At 36.8% G+C, this 26149-nt stretch overlaps 1 protein-coding gene across 1 annotated transcript in view; it reads right to left on the bottom strand.

The window, feature by feature from the left end:
- SLC44A5 (solute carrier family 44 member 5) overlaps positions 1-26149 on the bottom strand; it is a 174396-nt gene that overhangs the window by 44728 nt on the left and 103519 nt on the right. The window contains exons 5-9 of the mRNA XM_047082343.1: positions 14252-14336; positions 7527-7655; positions 6124-6184; positions 2976-3099; positions 1257-1340 (exon numbers count right to left, since the gene is read on the bottom strand). Of these exons, the coding sequence (XP_046938299.1) occupies positions 1257-1340; positions 2976-3099; positions 6124-6184; positions 7527-7655; positions 14252-14336 (483 nt within the window). The remainder of the gene's footprint in view (positions 1-1256; positions 1341-2975; positions 3100-6123; positions 6185-7526; positions 7656-14251; positions 14337-26149) is intronic.

Genomic DNA, 26149 nt, shown 5'->3' with positions numbered 1-26149 from the left:
AACCAGGTAAATAACATACAAAATTCTAGGTGCTATATAGATGATAGCTATGTGTGTGTGTGTGTGTGTGTGTGTGTGTGTGTGTGTGTGTGTATAGGTACGCACATGTGTACAACACACACACAGTGGATAGGTGGGTAGGAGGAACACAGAAGGAAAAGAAATTAACTATATCTGAAGAGGTCAAGAAAGACTTCATAAATTACACAAAAGCTCATTTTAAAGGAGATGGAGTTGCCCAGGACACAAAAGTTGAGAAATGCACATGCTATTTGACGTGTTGAGAATATAGGGTTAACCAAGCAACATGGGTGGAGATGAATCTGGAAAACTAGTTGGACCAGGTTGTAAAGGGCCTTACAATTATCTAAAGAAGTTTTCTGGTTTTTTTCCTTTAATTTTGTTAATGTCTATTTATTTTTGAGAGAGAGAGACGGAGGGCGAGCAGAGGACGGCAGAGAGAGAGGGAAACACAGAATCTGAAGCAGGCTCTAGGTTATGAGCTGTCAACACAGAAGCCAATGTGGGGCTTGAAACTACAAACTGTGAGATCATGACCTGAGCTCAAGTCAGACGCTTAACCGACTGAACCAACCAGGCGCCCTTCTCTTTGTTTTTTGATCACTAGGGAACTATATATGCTTTTAAGTCATAAGAGCCAGATAGTAACAACAGCCTTAGATATACCTAAGATGTACCTGCTTCAGTAGAGTAACTGCATTTCCCCTTACCTTTCAGGAATGCAAATCATATGTCTGCAAATTTTTAATTTCCTCCTCCCTTCATACATTTTTTTCAGTTCTGCATAACTACAGTGACCTTTGATAATGGTAATAACAAACATTTCGTGGAAAGGATGTGTTTAAAAATAAAAATGATCCTTTGGAGGGCAATGGAAAGATAAATGAGAAAATAGAACCAGACAAATAAGACTACATCCACTGTAGCATATGATAGGAAGCAAATGTACTACAGATGTTGTTCCTGCACGACTTGAAGTATATTATATGTATGTTTATACTTTTATTGGTAATTTAATGAACAGAGTTCAAATTTATATTCTTATAACCTTTGTAACACTGGGTATATTTCCAGATATCTTTGCCCCATCTTCATCCTATGTGAAAAAGAAAATGGCAGGAACTAAGATTTGAGTCAACCTTTTATTCACAAATATGGATGGGGAATTTGAAGAAAGAGTTCTACAAGGACAAAACCAGACTGGGGCTGGAGAAGAAACCAATGTTTTCACTTACAGGAGAATCCAATACCAAGTTGTTGCATAGTCTTCAAATATTTTCATTCCAATTGTCCTTGCATCAAGTATTTTATTGACACGGCTGAATTCAAAGAAGGAAAAGATCAATTATTTTTTGATCACCACTAAACAGAAATGTTCATGTTATGATAAAAAGGGTTTTGCAAGCTGCTGTTCAAAACATTTTTATAAATCATTTATCAAAAGTCACTCTTTCCCCAGCCACAACAATATGTGAGATGTCATTTTGGTAGACTACAAAGGTGGCTATAGCTACACACACAGAGAATGTGACATTCAAGAATGGTGAACAGATCCTTTTCAATGTACATGACATGTCCTCAATATTGCAGAAACCTCACTATAAGAAATGAATTTAAATAAGATTAGCCTTTAACTTACAAAATCCATAGAGTCAAGAATAAACATCATCCTTAATTCCCTTTTCTAATCCTCTGAGAGCTGTGCAGCAGGAAGGCACCATGGGGCACATCCAGAAAAGTCCACAAATCATTAGTGTCTGGTTTCATCAGTTATCAAAGAGGACGCACTTAACTACAACCTGTTGCCCCTTTGCCCATGTGCCCCAGTTACAACACCCCTCCTTCCCCTAAGGTAACCACAATCCTGACTTTTATGATAATAATTCCCTAGTTTTCATTTTAGTCTTAACACTTATATAGGCATCACAGTATAATTTAATTTAGTTGTGCTTATTTTTAAATTTTTCTATCAATGGAACTGTACTTGTACTATTATTTTGTGGTTTCTTTCACAAAGCTTTATATTTGTGAAATCCATCCATGTTGCTATGACATTTTAAATATGTAGGACCTGCACTATTCTACTTGGACTACTAAAGTCTTTCAAGGAACAGAAATATATTTTTGGAATATCTTTATTTTTCACTTTTATTTTTTTTTTCAACGTTTATTTATTTTTGGGACAGAGAGAGACAGAGCATGAACGGGGAAGGGGCAGAGAGAGAGGGAGACACAGAATCGGAAACAGGCTCCAGGCTCTGAGCCATCAGCCCAGAGCCTGACGCGGGGCTCGAACTCACGGACCGCGAGATCGTGACCTGGCTGAAGTCGGACGTTTAACCGACTGCGCCACCCAGGCGCCCTATTTTTCACTTTTAATTCAACAACTGAGCTATGCAGTGATACTGTGTCTTTGTGCACACACGTGAATGGATGCACACGGGGAATTATATTCCCCAATAACCTGAAACATCATGATACGTACAGCAAGGGAAACAGTAAATTGACTTCACTGTAGTTAGTACGTAGAAATTGATATGGTTCTGAAACAGCCTTTCCTAAGACCCTCTTCCCTTTACAACATCTGGCAGTTTTATTATTTCAGTCATTTTTTTAAATAGTGATTTAAAAAGCATGTTTTTTTAATTGTGTTGATTCAACAAATAATGTTAAGGACTTCCAATATGCTTACTGAGGTTTCATTTCTATACCTGTTAATAATGAGAGATTTAACCATTTTGAAAAACATCATTCCTCTTTCTAATTCTCTTTGGTTTCTCCTTTACCTGCTTTTCTTAATGAATATACACCAATTTCTCCAATCCACAGTGACATGTATATTTCATAATAATACATAATTCTTCCTTTATAACATTTAACCTAATGGAAGCTTTAGTCTTGTGCACGATAACAGAATACATCCAAACTAAAAATAAGAATGTAAACAAACATACTTTGCAGCTGCCCTGAGTTCTATAGCATTTCTTGTCTTTCCACTTCCATCTTCAAATGTCGTCTTATTTCCTACTGTGAGAGTGCCATTTTTAGTAGAGAAGTCAGGGAAACATCTCTGGAGAACTGTAAAAAAGTAAAATTATGGTAATCACTTTTCTACGTCTTCCTATGTGATGTTCTCCTTTTCTTAAGCTTTCTTTTACAATCAAATTTTTGCTGGATAATGTATACATTGCTCAACATAGGTAATCGCCCATTACTTGATGATCAGGAAGGCCTTTTGATGGTTCTAAGACTGATATAGATAGAAAATTTGATCACAATCAGAAGCTACACTCTAAACTTGTTGATTATTTTGCACATGGTACATTCATCAAGCAGACAATAAGTAAGATGCACAGCACAGGTTTTAAAAGAGTAATATTGATAACGTATCTAACATTGTAAAAGCATTTTAATAAAAAGGCTTCATTTACTTGTATGACTAAATTTACTTTTTCTTATTAAAAAAATTCTAGATATTCCTTGAGTGAAACTTTGAAAACTGGAGATTCGTGAACAGTTCCTTAAGAAAGAAGAACAAGTTCAAACTTTAGGCTATTAAGACAACTGAATTTTTATTTGTGAGGTCTTAATAATTTGTCTCCCTTCCAGCTTTCTCATTCACAGGGTTTTTGGAGGAGCTGGAAATAGAAATTCTAAAGCTATCAAAATGGTCCCCACACAAAGCATGGACTGTCACCACAATTTCTGAGAAGTTACCTCACTGTTAAATCTTCTATACACTTATTTTGATTAAATAGAATCCTTGTTTCTTTACATATCTGTATTCCTAAAAATATTTCAAAACCCCAATTTTAAATGAGGGGGGAAGAGAAATCAGAAATGGATCATTATTATATTTTTTGGTACAAGAAGCATCACAGATTTGCATGGGTTTGCAGGCAGTTTAAACTTGAAAATATTAAAGCCGTTGATGTAGGGAAAGAAGAAATAGGTGTTTCCCAAGCCTTTCCTGACATTTCTGGCTTAAAATGATCTCTTGTCTACCCACACCCACCTTCTGTAGCATTTAAAACATGGCCCATTGCTTCAGTATCCTCCACATCTCTCTCTGGTTCTTCCCTGGCAAATTTGACATAGTAGCCCCCACCAGCTGCCTCTATTCCCTCTCAATCCAATCACATTCTTCCCCCATCATTACAAGGAAACTGGCCTCCCAGTGATCTCAATGGTCTCCTAATTGCCAAAACCTCCACATATCTTTTAGTCTTCATCTTGCTTGAACCCGTTATCTAGTACAGTGCTCGGTACATAACGGAACTCAGCACTATTTGCTACTGAATTAACTTTTCTGTCTTTGACATGGTAGGCAACTCCTGCCTTTTGAAATGCTCTTCCTTTGGTTTACATTCCCAGATTCTCTCCTGTCCTCCCTTCAGCCTTTCTGTATTTTCTTCCCCTCTCCACTCCTTAAAGATGACTGTTTCTACCTACAAAGCCCCCTAACCTTTTTCTGGGCAATTTCATCCAGTCGGTTAGTTTCAATCACTAAATGTGCTCATTTTATATTTGGAAAGTAGAGAAAATATGAAGGGAGATACAAAACAAGACATAGTCCTACAACCCACAATGAACTCTATTAATTTTTTAGATGTATTTCCTTCCTGTTTTTCTTCTACTTGAAATTTTTTCGAGAGTCATAACCATAAAATAAATTCAGCGCTTTCCCTGGTTTCTTCCTTTTAATATTACTTATTTTCTTTTATAACCTCTTAAATGAGTAAATTTCATTAGGTGCATACTATTCCATTAAGTACTATACTTAGTCCCCTATTGAGGGAATACAAGTTGATTGAAATGTTTACCATAATGTCTCCTTTACTATACTGTGAGGGACTATGCTTTATTCATTTTTGAATCCCCAGTATATAGTTTATATTGTGTGATTTAACCAATCTGTACTTGTAAGGGCAGGGATGTTTTATACTTTCATATCCATTTTATCTTCAATGACTAATGATTCATTTTTACCTTTTTGTAACATTGTTCTTGGCTACCGACACTTGTTGCTCGGGGGCTTCCTGGCAAAATGTAGTTGCTTGCAAGACCTTGTTTCAGAGTCCTCAATGACCCAAAGAAAAGGGATGGGGGGCATGTAAGACATTGTGTTTGATGGTAGCTACTTCGATGGCACCTGACTTTCTACTCCAATAGAAAAGGATACCTTTGTACTTCAATAGAAAAAAAGAAGAAAGAAGAGAGGAATGCCCATAGTTTTGCCACCTCCAAAACACTATTTTGGCATATTTCTTTGTGATCTTTTTCTTTGAATAGTTTTTTGTTGTTGTTGTTTATTTTAACTATATATGTTTGTCATTATAATGCATATAAAATTTTATTTAACATTATAGTATACATACAACACTTATATTTAATAATTCTGAAATATTCCATTTAATGAATACATCATAATTTATTTAAGTACATTCTTGTTCTTGGATATCAGAGTGTTTTATTCTTCTTTTTTTTTTTATTTTTGTTTCTTCCAGATAACATTGTGCCGGACATCTTTACGTAAAAATATTCTTCTTTGTAGTTAGGATTATATTTGTTAGAAATGAAAATTAGTGATTATTTCATTTTTTAAAAAAGTTAGATAAATTTTATATAAACTTTAAATAAAATGTATAAATCTTAAAAATATAAAATATTGATTCATTTAGGAGATACATAAACATTTTAAATTTCAAATTATATGACAAATGTATGTCCCACTTTCACTCCTGAGGCAACTTCTGAACAAATTCTTAGGCTGATTTCAGGCACGAGTGTGCAAGATTACATCCTTGTGTGCTTACATGTGCTCACGGAGCACCAAATAATCAATCTTATTAGGCTTTTAAAATCAATCTTCAATCTTTTTTTGTGTATGTTGACATAGCAAAACCCCAAAACTAACAGAGCTCCAATGGAAATATCCCTGGCTGGAGTGACAATGGGCTTTAGCTTTGGCTTCTTCCTAATTAGCTCTGGGACACTAAGCCAGTCATACAACTATTCTCGGTTTCAATAGTGAAATAAGGGAACTGAATTAAATAACTGTTTGGTAGATTATGAGTTCGAAGGTAAGGAAAAACCACTTACATGGTTTACTTGGAAAAATCGCTATTGGACAATCATCATCCAGTAAAACTTGTGTGAGAGTCTAAAATGGAAGGGAGAGTATGTTAGCATTTCAAAGGCTATGTAACGACAACTTTTATTTTCAATATAAAAACTGTGTCCTTTAAAAATTTAACTCCAGTTAAGATCCTGAGAAACTTAACAGGAACCCATGGGGGAGGGGAAGGAAAAAAAAAAAAAAAGGAGGTTAGAGTGGGAGAGAGCCAAAGCATAAGAAACTGTTGGAAACTGAGAACAAACTGAGGGTTGATGGGGGGTGGGAGGGAGGGGAGGGTGGGTGATGGGTATTGAGGAGGGCACCTTTTGGGATGAGCACTGGGTGTTGTATGGAAACCAATTGGACAATAAATTTCATATATATATATAAAAAAAATTTAACTCCATAATTATCTCATTATTCCAAACTACTCTCCTAATAAGAGGGATTTTAGGATTGTCACACACCCATACTTTTTTTTGACAAACACTCTTAAATTTCCTAACTGTAATTCAAATCGATAATAAAACCAGACCCACTGAAACCAAGGCACATCTTTGAAAGCATGTATCTATGTCTTAGTCACATTCTGAATCTCTAAGTCTTGGATTTTGTTTCTGGAAAAACAGTATCTTTTCTAATTAAGAAGCCATTAATACCATTTAACATAATAAGGCTTTAGAATTCCTTTATAAGTCTCAAATCTAGATAAGGTTTGAGGGTTCTTTTTAATGAATAATTATCAAATTGGGTTTGAAAGTAAAATGCTACTTGTTACTAAGTAGCCATGGATCTTCATCACCACATTAATGAAATGGTGACGTTAATAAAATGAATGACATTAACTCCTAGATCTTCACAGCATACACTTCATTCAAGTAGAGAATTTGTTGGTTTCGGGGACTAAAGCTAACTTACCAGACTTAACGAGTCTTTGCTAACACCCCAAATCTACAAAATGATATACTATAAATGGTGTATGTATGTTTGTATGTACATGTGCATTTGTGTTTTAATGGAACAGTACCTAAGCATTTCTTAGAAGATTTGGGAGCTTGTCCATTACAAATGCTCATGTTACACTTGAGATAGAAACAAAAGTTAGGGGCGCCTGGGTGGCGCAGTCGGTTAAGCTTCCGACTTCAGCCAGGTCACAATCTTGCGGTCCGTGAGTTCGAGCCCCGCGTCAGGCTCTGGGCTGATGGCTCAGGGCCTGGAGCCTGTTTCCGATTCTGAGTCTCCCTCTCTCTCTGCCCCTCCCCCGTTCATGCTCTGTCTCTCTCTGTCCCAAAAATAAATAAACGTTGAAAAAAAAATTTAATTAAAAAAAAAAAAAAAGGAAACAAAAGTTAAATTCTTCTCTAGCTTTAAGCTTAAACACACATACCTTTGCAGGCTTAACAAAAGTGGACTTGCAGAACTGGCTGTAGTACGTCCAATAGTTTTTGTTTGTTCTGTATGTAAATTGTATTTCCATGTAGGTTAAAAATTTTTCTGGGCACTTGGAGACACAGATCTATGAAGAAAAGGAACACAGTGGTGGGAACTGAATTGAGTTAAGCAAATCAAGGAAATATCCATAAGGTTAGATTTCTAAGTTATTCACCACTATAAAGAAACTTAGAAACTTAAATCAATTTTCTAATTTATGTAAACAATAAAATGTCATGCACTAGTTATCACTCTCTACTCCTTGCCCTTTAGTAATGATCTGTGTTAAACAAATCAGATGTTGTACAATGATGGAACTGTTTTTAACTTCTGATTTTGAGATAATTATAGATCTACTTGCAGCTGTGAAAAATAATATATTCCACATACCTTTCACCCAGTTTCACCCAATGGTAGTAACTTGCACAATTACAGAGCAATATCACAACCAGGAAATTGATACTGTTACATCCACTAACCTTTAGATTTCACCAGTTTTACGCACGCTCGTGTGTGTGTGTGTGTGTGTGTGTGTGAGCATACAGTTCTATGCAATTTTATCATGTGTAGATTAATGTCACCACTACCACAAGACAGTAATGGACTTTTAATAAATATTTTCTTATTAGTCTCTCAGTTAGTAGATAAGAGTATAATGCAAGATTAATTTTGCCTATGTAGTTTATGCATTTTCAGGGTTAGAATCTTGCTTCCTTTCCTACATATAGATAAAATAATGATTAAAAATGCTCCAGATATTGATAACTTATTCCACTAATTACTATCAGTGACAGTGAATTATCAACAACAGTTCTCAAAACAGGAGTATTTATTACCATAAGAAACCAACAAAATTAGGGCTGTGTGGCAGGCAATCATTATCATAGTCATTTAACCAACACTCTGTCAACTGTGGACAGAGAGGTTACCAATGCAATCATTTTACATTAATGAACTTAGTTAGGGGGCCTATTAATGCCAAACCAGATCACTGTGCTAGTAGTCCACAGAGCTGATGTGGAATGACTGAAATCCAATTAGAAACTCCAGAGAGAAAGCAGAATCCAAGAAGATGCAGTCTGTTGACTTTGTTTTTGCTTGTAGTTAAAACAAACAAAAACAAAAACAAAAAACAACGATCCTATTAACCATGAAAGTTGCGGTCCTCGTTCTCTCCTCCATCTCCAGTTGCTCCTCATGAAAGCCTTCTCAGCTCTGACTTGCTCCATCTCCCTGCTGTGCTTTGGTAACCCGACTGGCCAGATTCTAGCTCAATCCACTGCCACTGAGCTGACACCTCTTTGCTATCTGCTGGGTCATGTTTCTAGTGTCTACAAAAATTTTTGGTGTCAGGCCCACAGCTAAGGTAGGAGGTGAATAACTAAATGGATACCTCAAATCCCACAGTTAATAATGTTTTGTAGTAGCAGCAGTCTAAATCTCTTCTAGACGTTCTGACAAGGCAAAACAACCTGTCTCTACATTCATGTCTCTGTATGCATTTTGTCAGTTCCTCATACATACATAGGCTCTCTGTCTCTCTCACACACACTCACACAGTTCTAGATGAAATACTGAAGTTTCACAGGTATCTTTCTACAAAAGGCAAAGAACTGTTTAGGGACGTTCAAAGCATCCAGCATGCTCATATCTTTTAGAAGAAGGCTAAGCTTATTATCAATGCAAATGTCAAAATTTCATTCTGATTGGAGCTGAGCTGAACAAACTGTTAACAAATTGGGAGCTACTTTACAGACATTTAGACTTTGACAGTTATAGGACTTTGAAAGGTAACTTCACTAGTTCCCCCATTGGGTACATTTAAATGGATTTTTAAAATGAACACTGAAAGTACTAATGCTTTCACAGGCCTAAATGACAGTAGGAACTACTGAGTTGGGACCATGATGAGTTCTGTATTATGTAGTATACATACATACAATGTATACTACATATTAAAAATGCTGTGTATGCAACATATACAAGAAAATAATTAAAATGGCAAAATGTAGTTTGTTAAAGAGAATCACAACAAATTTCATCCCAGACACAAATGAGCTGTTAAAAAACAATACAGTTACTGCTTTTTACTCTCCCAATCTATCAGACCAATTTTTTCACTTCAAATAGGGTGCTGATTAGTAGCAATCAACATATAATTAGCTAAAAATGAAGGTCACATTGAGGTCGGGTATCCTAATTGATCATAGTCTGTCCTTTAAATGCTTGCAAAACATGTCTGGACCATGCTGGCAGTTAACAAAAAACATAATGCATAAAAATATGGCTTGGGTCAGTAGATACACTAATGTCTGGCAGACTAAAAGCAAGTCTCCATTATTGGCAGCTAAAATATATCCTGACTCAATTCTGACTCTTTGGGTAATCACAAAGAGGCACTTTAAATGTAGTTCTTCACCATTATTTTTATATCTTCAATTCATATAGGTTTAATATTCTAATGCAAATAAGAATTTGGTGAGTAGAAGAGAGTTATACTGATGGTTAAAGCACTGCATTTACTATGAAAAAAGCATGATCTAGTAAATAATTTATAGTGTACCTAAATATAAATAACATACATACATGAGTACATAAAAAAGCATAATGTATAGGATATTTTTGTATGTATGTTTCCTCATGGAAATGATGGATGTGTATAATAGAAAATTTCCTAGACTGGGAGTAGAAAGATATTAACTAATTCATTCATTTATTGCTTCAACAAATACTTATTGATCACCTACTCTGAGCCTGTTCTAGGCACTGGGGACACAGCAGTGAACAAAATATAAAAATACTTGCCCTTAAGCTGTTTACCTTCTAGTAGAGGGAAGATGATAACAACAAATAAGTAAAATTGTTTGTTATAAGATGATAATAAGTGCTATGGAGACAAATAAAGCCAGAAAGGAAGTTAGGGGATAAAAAGCAGTTGAGTGGGATTCCAGTTTTAAATGGGAACTCAAGGGGGCACCTGGGTGGCTCAGCTGGTTTAAGTGTCTGACTCTTGGACTTTTGATTTCGGCTTAGGTCATAATCTCATGGTTCATAAGATCAAGTCCCATGTCAGGCTCTGCACTGACAGCACAGAACCTTATTGGGATTCTCTCTCTCCCTCTATGCCCCTCCCCTGCTCATGCTTTGTCTTTCTCAAAATAAATAAATAAACCAAAAATAAATAAATGGGTAGTCAAGGAAAGCCTTGCTAAAAAAGTAACATGTGAGTCTTGAAGAATAGTGATCAAGCCATAGTCATTTGGAGAAAGAGTACTCTAGGCAGGGAGAACAGCAAAGTCTAAGGCTCTGAGGCAGGAGCATTCCTGGATCCTTCAGAGACAACATACTAGCTGTATGGCCCGAGTGTAGTGAGCAGAGGGATAGTAACAGCATATGTAGTCAGAGAGTTGGACAGAGAGTGAAGGGTCCTGTAAGGCCATTGTTAAGACTTTACTGTTAATCTCAGTAACTTGAGAAGCTATGGGGACGAGGACTGAAAAAGGAGAGATATAAATGTGACATATTTAATAGGATCACATTGGCTTCTGGGTAGAAAAGACACTGTAAGGGGTTGAAAGTGGGGTAAGGATAGAGGCAGAGAGACCAGTCAGGAGGTCATAGCACTAATCTAAAGAGATCATGGTTCTTTGAAAAAAGGAAGAGATAGTAAAAAGTAGTTTGGTCCAGGGTATATTTTGAATGGAGACCAGAAGAATTAGCTGACTGTTCACACATGAGTGTAAGAGGAAAAGAGAAAATCAAGGATGATACCATGGTATTTGGAGGTGGCCTTAACTGAAACAGCGACGATTGTTGGGATTGGAGAAAAAATTTAAGGATGAAGTCAGAGATTAGGAATTGAGTTTGGACATATTAAATTTGAGATGTCAACTAAATATCCATGTAGAGACACTGCACAGGTGATTGCATATCAGGATCAGGAGTTCAGAGAGCAGACTTTTCTGGACATGTAAACTAGCAAGGTCAGCACGCAGATGATGTTAAAAACAAAGAATTGGTGAATGAGATCACCAAGGGAGTAAATGTAGATTTTCAAAATGGCCAAGTTTTGTGATAGGAGAGAACTCCAATGTTTATACGATGTTGGAAAGATGAAGAAAAACCAACAAAGGAGACTAACAAGGAATAGCCAGAAAGTTGGGAGGAAACAAAGAAGAATAATGTGCCCTGGAAGCCAAGTCAGGAAAATGTTTGAAGGAGGAGGGCTTGAATAAACAATGCTGTTTGATCAAATGCATGTGGAATGAGAATTAGCCATTAGTTTAATAATATGGAGGTCAATGGTATCATTTGGAGGCAATTAGAGTAGGAGTAAAAGCCTGAATGAGAATGAGAAGAAAGGATTTAGACACACTGAATATAGACTACTCTTTTGAAGACTTGCAAAAAAGAGGTACAGAGATATGGAGCAGTATCTGGAAGGGGGTGTGGGATCAAGGAGAAAATTTTTTGAGACAGAAGGAATAACAGCATGTTTGTATATTGATGGAGATGATTTAGTAGAGAAGGAACAATGGTAATAAAAAAAAACCACAAAATTTCTGCAATGATGTGCTTGAGTATATGAAAGCAGGTGAGATATAATGCATAAATGGATAGGCTGACTTTAGGAGGGCAGGCAGTTCATACACAGTGAGACAAAGAAAAGCAGAACAAATATATGAACATAAATGACACTTGATAGGCAAGAGGATGTTACTGCAGGAGCTTTTAAAAGTCGTCTTCTGAATGCCTGTACTTTTTCAGTGAAGTAGGAAGCAAAGTCAGAGGCTGACAAGGAGATTGGGCAGGAGTTCTTAGGCGTCTGAGGTAAGAAGAGAAGGTATGGAAATGTTTTCTATAAGAGAAGACTAGAAAACAGATAAGGGGTCTGTAGTGTAGTTGTGAGACAGCACTGAGGGACACTGAGGTTAGTAGTTCTGAGTCTAAAGGACAGTTATGTGTATTTTCTCCAAGAACTCACAGCTGCCTGAGTTCAGGCATAGAATAATAGGCAGAGAGCCACATTTAGGTAGGGATGAAGTTCTGCCAGGAAAGAACAGCTAAGTGGGAGGGGGGCACAGAAATTGAGGGTTTTTATATGGGAGTGAATTTAAAGAGGGACCTTGAAATCTAAGTCAGACAAAGAAAGAAATGAAAACATGAGGGAACTGAGGGATGCTGTGAAGAGGTTAGCATTAGGGGTTTGTAGGTCCTGGTGAGTTACAATTATTGGAGTTGGAATGTGAGAGGAATTGAGGTGGTCAGACAGTAGGATGTCTGAAATTGATATTACAACGGTGGCAAGTACTGGTACTGACATGGTCAAGGATTTGGCCTTGGGAGTGGGTGGCTATGGTAGAAAACAAAGTCTTGTGGTAGAGGTAGTCACAGAACTAAGATGTCAATATCTCAAGTTGGCTTTAGTCTCAGTGGTAAATAAGAGATTAAAAGTCTGAGAGAGACATGAGGAAGAAAAAAAGCAAACAGATTTACTAACTAGATCAGGGAAGATCTTTGGCAATGGTTTACTGGCACATGGAGCAAAGCAGCAGCAAATAGGTTAAAAGCCTATTACGTTTTTGAGGCAGATGTGTTGCTACAGAATTCATGAGCTAACCTGAAAAGGCCTTTGACTGTTAAAATAATCTTTGAGTTGCTGAATTTACACAACATGAAGGGAGCTTTAGAACTCTATGCATCCCCCCCCACACACAGATATCTCCAATGCTCAGTAGTGATGTGGTCTGAAGCTAGCAGATAGGAAATAACCCCACAGTTGGTTGAGTAAAGGACTTATAGGATGAAATGGAAAATATAATCCAGGTCAAATAAAGCACCATTCTCCAGTGCCATGCACTACAGACCACTATGTGTTTATCACCCTTCCCTTTCTGAATGGGAGTTTGTATTCTAATTTTCCTAGTTCCATTCCCCACTGTTCATTTAGTGGAAAGACCTGATAGACAATGTATCACCCATAGATCCTGAACTCTGGGTTAAAGACAGTACTACACGGGACACTGGGTTGTCTCCCTTGGAAAGAAGAAAGGTTCTCTGGAGGAAAGATGGACAGACTATGGAAGACACAACTAAATGCCCACTGAAGTCTGTGCCTCACCCCCTAACTGCATTACTTTAGTCCTTCTTTCTTGCATGCAGGTGTGAACATATAAAACTAATATATATGTTGTATGAGTAGAATTTCAATGTGTGACACTTCTAATCCAAGGCTTTTAAGAGCAGAGATGCTTTATTCATCTTCTATTTCCTTCTGGCAGGTGGATACAGATGATGAGAAGGACTTAAGACAGAGCCACCAGATGAAAGAAGCCTAGAGAAGAGTTGCCTACTGACCATAAACACTAGCCTTAAACTGTTATATGATCAACAATAAACTTTATTGTGTTAAGTCACTGAAAAACTTGAGTTTATTAGTTATAGTAGCTAGCTTTTCTCTTCCTAATACTGGTCTGGAAAAAAATACCACTTCTGGGGGTAGGTGGTTGGACAAAATCAAAGAGATTCCTTAGCGATGCTACATTTTGATTTTATATGAGTAAACACAAGCTCATGCTTAGGTCTTCCCACCTTCCATAAATTCATCATTAACCACACACACACAGAATTCAAATGGAATTCAGGTGGAATTTCTAACATTCAAGGTATTTTTTGTCTTACCTGTGTGGTAGGGCACTGTAGGTTTATCACCACGGAGGGACTGGTACAGCTGAATAAGTTAAAGTAAAACAATATGGTCTTGTTTCTGTTAAGAAAACAACATAAAATAATCGTTTTAGTGACTATGGAATGTGCCATATCATTTCAGATCCTAAATACTTTTAATATAATGACCTTTAAAAATTGGCTTCATTTTCTCTAGGCAGCTACAATATAGTTCCCAACTCCCCTTTAAACTGCCTAACATTTAAAGCTCCTTTTTGTAATAGTAAAAAGTTAAAATAATCAAACTGTGCATTAATAGCAGATTGATTAAATAAAGAATTCTACATCCACAAAGGAGATTACATTGTCATTGAACATAAAGTTGAGGGGTGCCTGGGTGGCTCAGTCAGTCAAGCCAAATTTTGATTTTGGCTCAAGTCATGATCTTACAGTTCATGGTTTCAAGCCCTGTGTCAGGCTCTGAGCCTGCTTGGGATCCTCTCCCTTCCTCTCCTCCCTCTCCCCCCCTCTCCCCCCTCTCCCCCCTCTTCCCCCCTTTCCCTCCCTCTCCCCTCCTCCCTGGCTTGCATGTCTCCCCCCTTCAAAATAAATAAATAAACAAAAAAAAAGAAAAAAAGAAAATAATGTTGAAGAAAATGTTTAATGGATAAATTCACAATACATTAATTTTAGGAAGCAGGTTACTCTGCCATTTGGCAACTCATGGTTCTCTTTTGAATCTCAATTTCATCTGTATAATTAGGATAATACCAGCCCTACCTACTTCACAGAAGTGTTGAAAGGAGATAAAATAATATATTGTGGACTCATGACAAGTGGTTGTCCAACTTTAGTATGTATCTCTAAATCTTGGGAGTGTCTGTTGAAAATTGTGATTCCTGACCCCTTCTCTACCTTTGAGAGCCCAAATATTAGCATAAGAGGCCTAGGAATTCACATTTTTTTCCTTTTTCTCACTAGCAGATTCAGACACAGGTGGTCTATAAGCCATACCTTGAGAGAACACAGCCCTAAACATTCAATGTCCCCAACACCTTGTCAAGTCCCCAATTAATTAATGTGACTACATTCATAGCAGGAAATGTATAACAGAGTGTTGAGTAATACTTTTCCTACTGACTCAGAATCACCAAATAGGACCCAAAGGTAAGAATAAAGAAAGCTCTCCACAAAAATTTCTGGCTAGACTCCTGCATCACTTCTACAGTCTTCCTGCCCTGGTCTATGTAAGCAAAAAGGTGGGGGTAGGGAAGCAGACTAGAGATAGTTGTATTGGTAAGACAATGATCACAATTTAGAGGATCTTCCATCTCCTCCTCATTGAAGTTGTGAATTGTTTTTTTCTCAATTCCAAATTACAGAGGGCTCTGAGAATCACTCATAAAGACTGAGGGTACCTGTAGGAAGAGCAGATCAGCATGTCATTTTCCAACTGTATACCTCTTCTGTGGCAGACTTATTCATCAGTCTTCTGTGCCCATTGTGGGAATGAGAAATGAGACCCAACGAGACCACAAGAGGGTTAAAAAAAAAAAGCCAATGGGGGCAGCATTGAAGCAGCCTATTATAGGAGGATATGGAATCAAGTAAATGGGCTTGCACCTCCCTGGTGATACCTCATCTGCCATCAAGAGACAGGAGGTGAGTCACCAGGGATAGAGCTGAAAGGGTTTGGATACAGGCATGCCAAAGCTGATCTCTCAAATGAAAGGACTATTTAGTAAGGATTTTCCCAGAGAATTTCCCCTTGTATACCATGAGAGAGCCAATTTTTGGATGCTTCCCCTAAAGAGGGTGTTGATGGCTAGTTAATTATGTTTTAGCTGTAGTAGCAACAAACACATAGGACTAGGGCAGTGGCCAGACACTCCTTCTCCTTCCAGCCCTCACAACACAAAGAAAGAACTAGAACCAGAAGAGAGGGAAAAGAAGGAAGACAGCAAACCAGGCCCTCTCTTCCTTTCTCAGTTCCCTTGCAGGGTTCAAACTTGAACTAGGGGATTGGAAAAAATGAGATTCAAATATTAAACTGGACTACACTGAACTCTACAACAATAGTAAGGGCCTGGGAAGATATGGAATCTACTCGAGATGTCAAAGAAGAAAGACTTGAAAGAACTTTGTTAAGGGCAATGATGGGGGAAAAATAAACCAATTTCATGTTTGTAATCCTATCAAGTTCAGATGACTCAAGAATATGGCCATAAATTTATACACAGTATTCACAAGACTACTTCATGATTCCCTAAGAGCCAGCTTTGCTCTTTCAGCACTCAAACAACCCTACCACCCACAGTCTTGTGGTACATGTGATTCAAATTTGTACCTAAGCAAATGAATCAATTATTGCAGGTCATGGATCACTGGAGTTCCATGGGAATAGTTAAAATTATGAATTGTAAATCACTAGGTGTCAAGTGTCTCCCATAGGTAGAATTGATTTATAAACTGCAAAATGCTACATAAACTCAAGTTACTCACCAGATTATGCTATTGTCAAGGGTAAGGTTTATACCTTATTTACCTTTATATCCCTATCTTGGCAACACTTAACCTAGTACTTGGCCCATTCCAGATATTTACTAAATGTTGTAGAATGAGAACAATTCGAGAATAAGTAATTGTCATTTAATCTTAGAGTCCTCCTTAGTTTTCCAGCACAAATCTATAGTCACTCTATCAGTGTATCTGATATCCTTAAACTTCAGTGAACCTCAGATTCCTCAGGTACAGAGTAGATGATGGTGGTTGCAGCTGAACAATTCTGTGGGAGTGACTGAGGAAGTAACTATTTAACTTAAATTATATTTCCACCAAAAAACAACAAAATATCATCAACTGAAAACTACTAATTCAAGAGGATATACCATGCACTTAAGCCTATCTCTCCTATTTCCTGAGACTCATAGAAATAAAAGAATGAAATTTTTAAAAAGTAATAAACCTCAGGGCACCTGGGTGGCTCAGGTATTGGTTAAGTGTCCGACTTCAGCTCAGGTCATGATATTAGAACTTGGCAGTTCGAGCCCCACATTGGGCTGTGTGCTAACAGTTCAGAGCCTGGAGCCTCCTTTGGTTCTGTGTCTTCCTCTCTCTCTCTGCCCCTCCTCTGCTCATTCTCTCTCTCTCTCTCTCTCTCTCTCTCTCTCTCTCTCTCAAAAATAGATAAACATTAAAAAAATTTTAATAAAATTAAATTTAAAAAGTTATAAACCTCACCATGCAAGCTAAGGGTAGGAAAAACAGGATCTATTCACAATTGCATAAAGGAGTTCAACAATTTTTGGAAGAAGGAAAACATATGAGAGTGTGTTGAGTAATGAATGCACCACACCAGGGCATAGAAGAATGGGATACAATTTGCATGTTAGAAATCATGAGATGCTGATGGTACTTGGGTGGCTCAGTAGGTTAAGTATCTGACTCTTGATTTCAGCTTGGATCATGATCTCCTGGTTCATGAGATTGAGTCCCACATTGGGCTCTGTGCTGACAGCACAGAGTCTGCTTGGGATTCCCTCTCCCTCTCTCTTCTCTGCCCCTCCCTGCTCACATGCATGTTTTCTCTCAAAATAAATAAACTTAAAATAAAAAAGAAATCATAAGATATTGGATTCAGAATTGACAGTGAAAAATGTGGCTGAAAACAAGATTAATTGAAGGTTTATATACAGATTTACAATGCAAATCATCACCTTTCTGCTTCTCCCATACCCCTGCACTTGGAATTCCAATGTCCAGGAAAAATAGGCAAAAACCGAGGCCTCTTTTGTGGAACCTTCTGGGGTTAGCAAGGACTTGTATGGGATTTGGTGCCCCAGCCTACAAGCCTTCATATTCTGGCATTTTGAAAGCCTATGCCTGACAGCCAGCTTCCCATCATTTTATGCTGTAGTGAAATCAGAAAGCAAACATGGCCCCCTCACCCTAAATAGGACAGAGGTCTCCCAGGAAAACTGACCTACTAATGTAGCCATGGAATGAATTCACACAAGCAACTTAGGTCTTTCTTTAGTAATATTGGATGATCAAGTAGAATCAGAAAAGTAAGGAGAAATCAGAATATGAAAGAAAAAGACTGAAGTAAACAAAAACTGATGCTGGATGAAATCAAATAATTTAGGGTATAGGATGGACATTAAAAAAAATCCAGTATTTTCAAAATAATTCAAGCAGATTGTCTATAAAATAAAAACACTATTTCATTACAAAGGAATAATTAGAGAATAAGATGGTTTTTAAAGATTAAAAATATGAGGAAGATGGAAGAGGAGGAGGACCCCAAGCTCACCTTATCCCATGGATACCTTATCCCATGGATATCTTTAGCAAATACTTGGTCTGACTCAACTCAAGTGCAAGTAGGCCACAAACTGGCCCATTAATATAGGGACCAAACACTGCCCCAAAAAAGGAAAGAGCCACTGTGGATGACTCAATTAAAGGCAAATGCAGCACAGCCACAAGAGTAGGGTACACGCAACATACATAAGAGACATTCCTAAGGTGCCAGATTCTGGTGAACAGGCGACATTGTAGTACAGGCCACTATAGGACCTCTTCTTCATACAGCCATTACTTTCAAGAGAAGAAGACATAGCAGAGACTCCTAACACACAGAAACAGACATAGAGTGTTACACAAAATGAGGAGACAGAGGAGTTTGTCCTAAATAAAAGAACAGGACAAAATCACAGCAAGAGAGCTAAGTGTAAAGGAGGTAAGTAATAGATATGCCTGATAGAGAATTTAAATTTATAGTCACAAAAATACTCAATGGACTTGAGAAAGGAATGGAGGACTTCAGTGAGACCCTCAACAAAGGGATAGAAAACATTAAAAAGAAACAATCAGAGATGAAGAAACAATAACGAAAATTAAAAATACACTAGATGTAATGAATAGTAGACTAGAGGAAGCAGAGAAACAGATCAGTGATCCCAAGGACAGAGTAATGGAAAGCAATCAAGCTGAAGAGGAGAAACAAAAAAATAATAAAATTAAAAAAAAAAATAATAATACAAAATGAAAATAGACTGAAGGACCTCAATGACACCATCAAGTGTACTAACATTTGAATTATGCAGATGCCAGAAAGAGAAGAGAGAACAAAGGGGGGAGAAAATTTGAGGAAATAGTAGCTGAAAACTTCCCAAATCTGGGAAGGAACTAGAAATCCAGATCTTAGAGGCACAGAAAGCTCTCAACAAAATCAATCCAGGAAGGTCCACATCAAGGCACACAGCAATTAAATTGGTAATAAAACTAGTGAGAAAGAGAGAATTTTAAAAGTAGCAAAAGAAAATAAAACAGTTGCATACAAGGGACACAAGAAGGCTATCAGCTGATTTTTTTCAGCAGAAACTTTGCAAGGCAGAAGGGTGTGGCATGATATATTCAAAGTACTAAAAGAAAAAATCTCCATCCAACAAGGCTATCATTCAGAATACAAGGAGAGATAAAGAGTTTCCCAGATAAACAAAAGTTAATGGAACTCAGTCTTTCATTTAAACCAGCCCTACAAGAAATGTTAAAGGGGACTCTTTGAGTGGAAAGAAAAGACCATAAGCAGGAATAAAAAATGTAGGAAGCACAAAAGCAGTAAAATTAAGTACATCTATAAAAATCAGTCAAAGGATTCACAAAATGAAAGGATTTAAAGTATCACATCATACACCTAAAACATGGGGAGGAGAGGAGGAAAGAATGGGTATACATTTAAGTGACCATCAACTTAGTACAGACTGTTAGAAGGATAAGATATTATATGCAGAGGCACCTGGGTGGCTCAGTTGGTTAGATGTTGGACTCTTGATTTTGGCTCAGGTCATGATCTCATGGTTCAGGATTTCAAGCCTGCATCAGGCTCTGCACTATCAATGGAGCCTGTTTGGCATTTTCTCTCTGTACCCCACCCCACCACTCTCCTGTTGGCACACACTCTCTCTTTCCCTTAAAATGAATAAACTTTAAAAAAAGATGTTATACACAAACCTAATGGTAACCAGAAATCAAAAACTAGCAACAAATATGCAAAAATAAGGAGAAAGGAATCCAAGCCAATCATCTAAAGAAAGCTAACAAACTGTGAGAGAGGAGAGCAAGATAAGGAACAAAGAAGAGCTACACACCCTCCTCTCCCATAAAATAATAGGAAAATGGCAATACATACCTATCAATAATTACTTTGAATATAAATGGACTAAACACTCCAATCAAAAGACACTGTGTGATAGAATGGATAAAAAAACAAGACCCATCCATATGCTGCCTATAGGACACTCATTTCAGACCTAATGACAGATGCAGATTGAAAATGAAGGATAAAAAAGCAATTATCAGGAAAATGGAAGTGAAAAGAAAACCAGGGTAGCAATACTTATATCTGACAAAATAAACTTTCTAACAAAGACTGTAAAAAGAGTCAAAGAAGGTCAGTAGATAATGATAAAGGGAACCATCTAAGAAGATATTACAATTGTAAATATTTATGCACCCAACACAAAAGAACCCAAATACATAAAACAGCTAATAACAAATATAAAGGAAATGATCAATAGTAACACAATAATGGTAGGAGACTTTAACACCTCACTTACATCAATGGATAGATTATCCAAACAAAATCAATAAGGAGACAGTGGCTTTGAATGACAAATGGGACCAGGTGAATCTAAAAGATGTATCAGAACATTCTATCTTAAAATAGCAGAAACACATTCTTTTGAAGTGCACATGGAACATTCTCCGGAATAGATCACATATTAGTCCACAAAACAAGCCTCAACAAATTCAAAAAGAAGTAAGTCATGCCATGCATCTTTTCTGACCACAATGCTATGAACTAGAAATCAACCACAAGAAAAAATCTGAAAAGAACACAAATTCATGGAGGCTAAATAACATACTACTAAACAATGAATGGGTCAACCAAGAAATCAAAGAGGAGACAAATGAAAGTGAAAACACAATGGTTCAAAATCTTTGGGATCCAGCAAAAGCTGTTCTAGGAGGGAAGTTTATAGCAATACAGGACGACATCAAAAAGCAAGAAAAATCTTAAATAAGCAACCAAACCTTATACCTAAAGGAGCTAGAAAAAAAAAACAGTAGAAGGAAAATAAAAAGAATAAAGATTAGAGCATAAATAAATGAAATAGAAAGTTAAAAAAAATTTGAACAGATCAATGAAATCAGAAGCTGGCTCTTTGAAAAGATCAACAAAATTTATAAATTTTAGCCAGACTCAGAGAGAGCAAGAGTGAGAGCACATGTGTGAGCGAGGAATCAAAGAAAATCAGAAATGAAAGAGGTGAAATAACTGATATCACAGAAGTATAAAGCATTACAAGAGAATATTATGAAAAAATATATATCAACAAATTGGACAACCTCAAAGAATTGGATAAATTCCTAGAAACCTATAATTTCCTAAAACTGAATCCAGAACAAATAGAAAATATCAATAGACTAATTATCAGCAATGAACTTGAATAAGTATTCAAAAAACTCCAAAAAAGCAAAAGTCCAGGACCAGATAGCTTCACAGGTGAATTCTACCAAACATGTAAAGAATGGTTAACACTTGTTCTTCTCAAACTATTAAAAAAAAATAGAAAAGGAAGAAAATCTTCCAAATTTAGTCTATGAGGCTAGCATTACCCTGAAACCAAAACAGCAAGGACACTATAAAAAAAAGAGAACTATGGGGAAGCTTGGGTGGCTCAGAAAATTAAGCATCCAACTTTTGACTTTGGCTCAGGTCATGATCTCACAGTTCATGAGTTTGAGTCCCATGTTGGACTTTCTACTTACAATGCACAGCCTGCTTGGGATTCTCTCTCTCTCTCTCTCTCTCTCTCTCTCTCTCTCTCCCTCACTTTCTCTCTCTCTCTCTCTCTCTCTCAAAAATAAACATTAAAAAAAGAGAGAACTATGGGTCAATACCTCTGATGAAGACAGATACAAAAATCCTCAACAAAATACTAGCAAAAGGAATCCAACAATACATTAAAAAAATCATTCACCACAACAAAGTGGGTTTTTTTTTTCCTGGGATACAAAGGCGGTCCAATATTTGCAAATTAATCAACATTACACATTACACAAACAAGATAAAGGTTAAAAACCATATGATCATTTCAATAGATGCAGAAAAAGCATTAGACAAAGTACAACAACCATTCGTGATAAAAACCCTCAAAAAGGTTTAGAGTGAACATACCTCAACATAATAAAGACCCTAAATGAAAAGCCCACAGCTAATATTATGTTTAATGCTGAAAAACTGAGCTTTTCCCCTAAGAATCAGGAGCAAAACAAGAATGTCCACTCTCACCACTTTTATTCAAAATACTACACAGTCTTAACACAGCAATCAGATAAGAAAAAAGAAATGTAAGCCATCCAAATTGATAAGGAAGAAGTAAAAGTTTCACTATTTGCAGATAATATGATACAATCTATAGAAAACCCTAAGGACTCCACCAAAAAAATACCAGAAATGAATAAATGAATTCATTCACTGAACTAATGAATTCAGTAAAGTTGCAGGATACAAAATCAATATACAGATTTTGTTGCATTTCTGTACATGAATGATGAAATGGCAGAAATAGAAATTAAGGAAACAATCTCATTTACCATTGTGCCAAAAATAATACCTAGCAATAAACATAATGAAGTAGGTGAAAGACCTGTACTCTGAAAATTATAAAACACTGATGAAAGAAATTGAAGATGACACAAATAAATGGAAAGATATTCCATGCTCATGGATTGGGAGAATGAATATTGTTAAAATGTCCAAACTACCCAAAGCGATCTACACACTTAATGCATTCCTGATCAAATGATCAACAGCATTTTTCACAGAACTGGAACAAACATTCCTAAAATCATATGGAACCACAAAACACCCCAAATAGCCAAAGTGATCTTTAAAAAGGACAAAACTGGAGGTATCCCAGATTTCAAGATATACTACAAAGCTATAGTAATCAGGGGCACCTGGGAGGCTCAGTCGGTTTAGTATCCAACTCTCAATTTTGGCTTACGTCATGATCTCAGTTTGTGAGATCAAGTCCTGTGTCAGCCTCTGTGCTGACAGTGCAAAGCCTGCTTGGGATTCCCTCTTTCCCTCTCTATCTGCCCCTCCCCTGCACATGCTCTTTGTCTCTCTCAAAATACATAAACATTTTTTTAAAACTATAGTAATCAAAACATTATGGGACTGGCACAAAAATAGACACATAGATCAATAGAACAGAATAGAGACCCCAGAAATAAACCTGTGATTATACGGTCAAATAATCTTTGGAAATGGAGGCAAGAATGTACAATGGAAAAAGTCTCTTTAGCAAATGGTGTTGGGAGAACAGGACAGCTAAATGCACTAGAACAAAACCAGACCACTGGTTTACTCCATACACAAAAATAAACTCAAAATGGATTAAGAATCTAAATGTAAGACCCAAAATCATAAAAATCCTAGAAGTGAACAAATGCAGTAATTTCTCTGACGTTGGCTGTAGCAACATTTTTCTAGATATGTCTTCTGAGGCAAGGGAAACAAAAGCAAAAATAAACTACGAGGACTACATCCAAATAAAAACCTTATGCACACCAAAGGAAACAATCAACAAAACTAAGACATCCTACTGAATGGGAGAAGATATTTACAAATGACATTATCTAATAAAAGATTAGCATACAAAATATATAATGATCTTATACAACTCAACACTCAGAAGACAAATAATCCAATTAAAAAATAGTCAGAAGAGGGGCACCTGAGTGGTTCAGTTGGTTGAGAGTCCAACTTCAGCTCAGATTATGATCTCATGGTTTGTGAGTTCGAGCCCCATATTGGGCTCTGTGCTGACAGCTCAGAGCCTGGAACCTGCTTGGGATTCTGTGCCTCCCTCTTTCTGCCCCTCCGCTACTGCCCCCCTCAATTCACACTCTCTCTCGGTCTCTCAAAAATGAATAAATGTTAAAAAAATTTTTTAAAGGGCAGAAGGCATGAACAGACATATCTCTGAAGACATACAGATGGTCAACAGACACATAAAAGGATGCCCAACACTGCTTATCATCAGGAAAATGCAAATCAAAACTACAATGAGATATCACCTCACACCTGTCAGAATGACTAAAATCAAAAACATAAGAAAAAAAAAACAGTGTTGAGCAAGATGTGCAGAAAAGGGAACCCTTATGTACTGTTGGTGAGAATGTGTACTAGTGCGGCCACTGAGGAAAACAGTATGGAGTTTCCTCAAAAAATTCAAAATACCATATGATTACCATATGATCCAGTAATTCCACTAATGGGTGTTTACGCAAATAATAGAAAAACACTAATTCAAAAAGATATATATACCCCTGTGTTAACTGAAGCATTATTTATAATAGTCAAGATCTGGAAACAGCCCAGTGGGATCATACATACCATGTACACACACACACACACACACACACACACACACACGCAAACACAGACATAAATACATACACAATGGCATACACACACACACACACACACACACACACACACACACAATGGAATATTACTCAGCCATAAAAAAGAATGAAAGAATAAAAAAGAATGAAATCTTGCCAGTTGCAATGACATTAATGGGTCTAGATGGTATAATGCTAAGTGATACGAGTCAAAGAAAGGCAGATATTATATAATATTTCACTCATATGTGCAATTTAAAAAACAAAACAATTGAACAAAGGAAAAAGGGAAAATGCAAAAACAGACTCTTAATTATACAGAATAAACTGATGGTAACCAGAGGGTAGGTAAGGGGGTGGGGTGGGGAAGGGTAAAATAGGTAAAGGGGATTAAAAATCACACTTATCATCGTGAACACAATAATGAATACAATTGTTGAATCACTACACTGTATACTAAAACATTGTATACTAACTATACTGACATTAAAATAAAATTTAAAAATAAAATGTAATGAGAAATGGACTGACAGACTTCTAGCATGACAGAATGCAGAGCTCCATAGATCCATTCACTAGCAAAACTGTATATATTAAAAAACTGTTTTTATCATAAACATGCATTTTTTTGTTTTTAGAAATTTTAAAATAACTTTCCTATTATCAATGCTACTTTAATGTTTAAATTGACAAATCACAAGGTATATATTTGCTTCAAGACAACAAATGCTAAATATTATCAGAACAAACCAATGATGTTTTCTGACAAGCAAATATTTCAAAAGTCATTACAATAAAGTCATAGTAAACTAAATTACTTGAAGAGAAAAAAATTTTTAAAATATGATTACCAAATTTAAAAAAATAACAAAATAACTAAAAAACATTTGAGGAACTCTCCTAGAATACAGAATAAAATGAGATGAAAAATGTAAGGAGAAAATAAAAGGCATTAAGAGAAATCCAGGAGGGAGAGGAGCTAAGATGGCAGGGTAGTAGGAGGATGCTGGGCTTGCCCCATCCCTTGATCACAGCTAGATAAATATCAAATCATTATGAATAACCAAGAAATAGATCTGCGGACTGACAGAGTAAACCACACAACTAGGGGGAGAGAAGAGGTCACATTGTGGAAAGTAGGAGGTGTGGAGACGTGATTTGGGGAAGAAATGGACTGTGGGTGCTGTGGAGGGGAGAGAGTCCTGGTCACAGAGAAAGGCCAAAAAGAGAAAAAGAGAAAGGGAGAGAAATGCATAGGGGACCACATAAGGAAAACACTTCTCCAGAGCAATTACTGGCCAAATCAGAAGGGGTGATTTTTGTGAGTTTTGCAAGTAGCAAGGCTCAAAGACTGGAGTTTTAGAGGTTAGCACTGTGGCTGGTGTGGAGTCCAGTGGGTGGGGCTGTGCTCCTGTGAAGGAGGGGGGA

The sequence above is a fragment of the Lynx rufus genome, unplaced genomic scaffold (genome assembly GCF_022079265.1).
Source record: "Lynx rufus isolate CCGP_SWC_20201006 ecotype Redwood Valley unplaced genomic scaffold, mLynRuf1.p SCAF_2, whole genome shotgun sequence".
Taxonomy (NCBI): Eukaryota; Metazoa; Chordata; class Mammalia; order Carnivora; family Felidae; genus Lynx; species Lynx rufus.
Note: the sequence above shows the minus strand (reverse complement) of the source record. Positions and strands in the feature narration are given on the sequence as shown.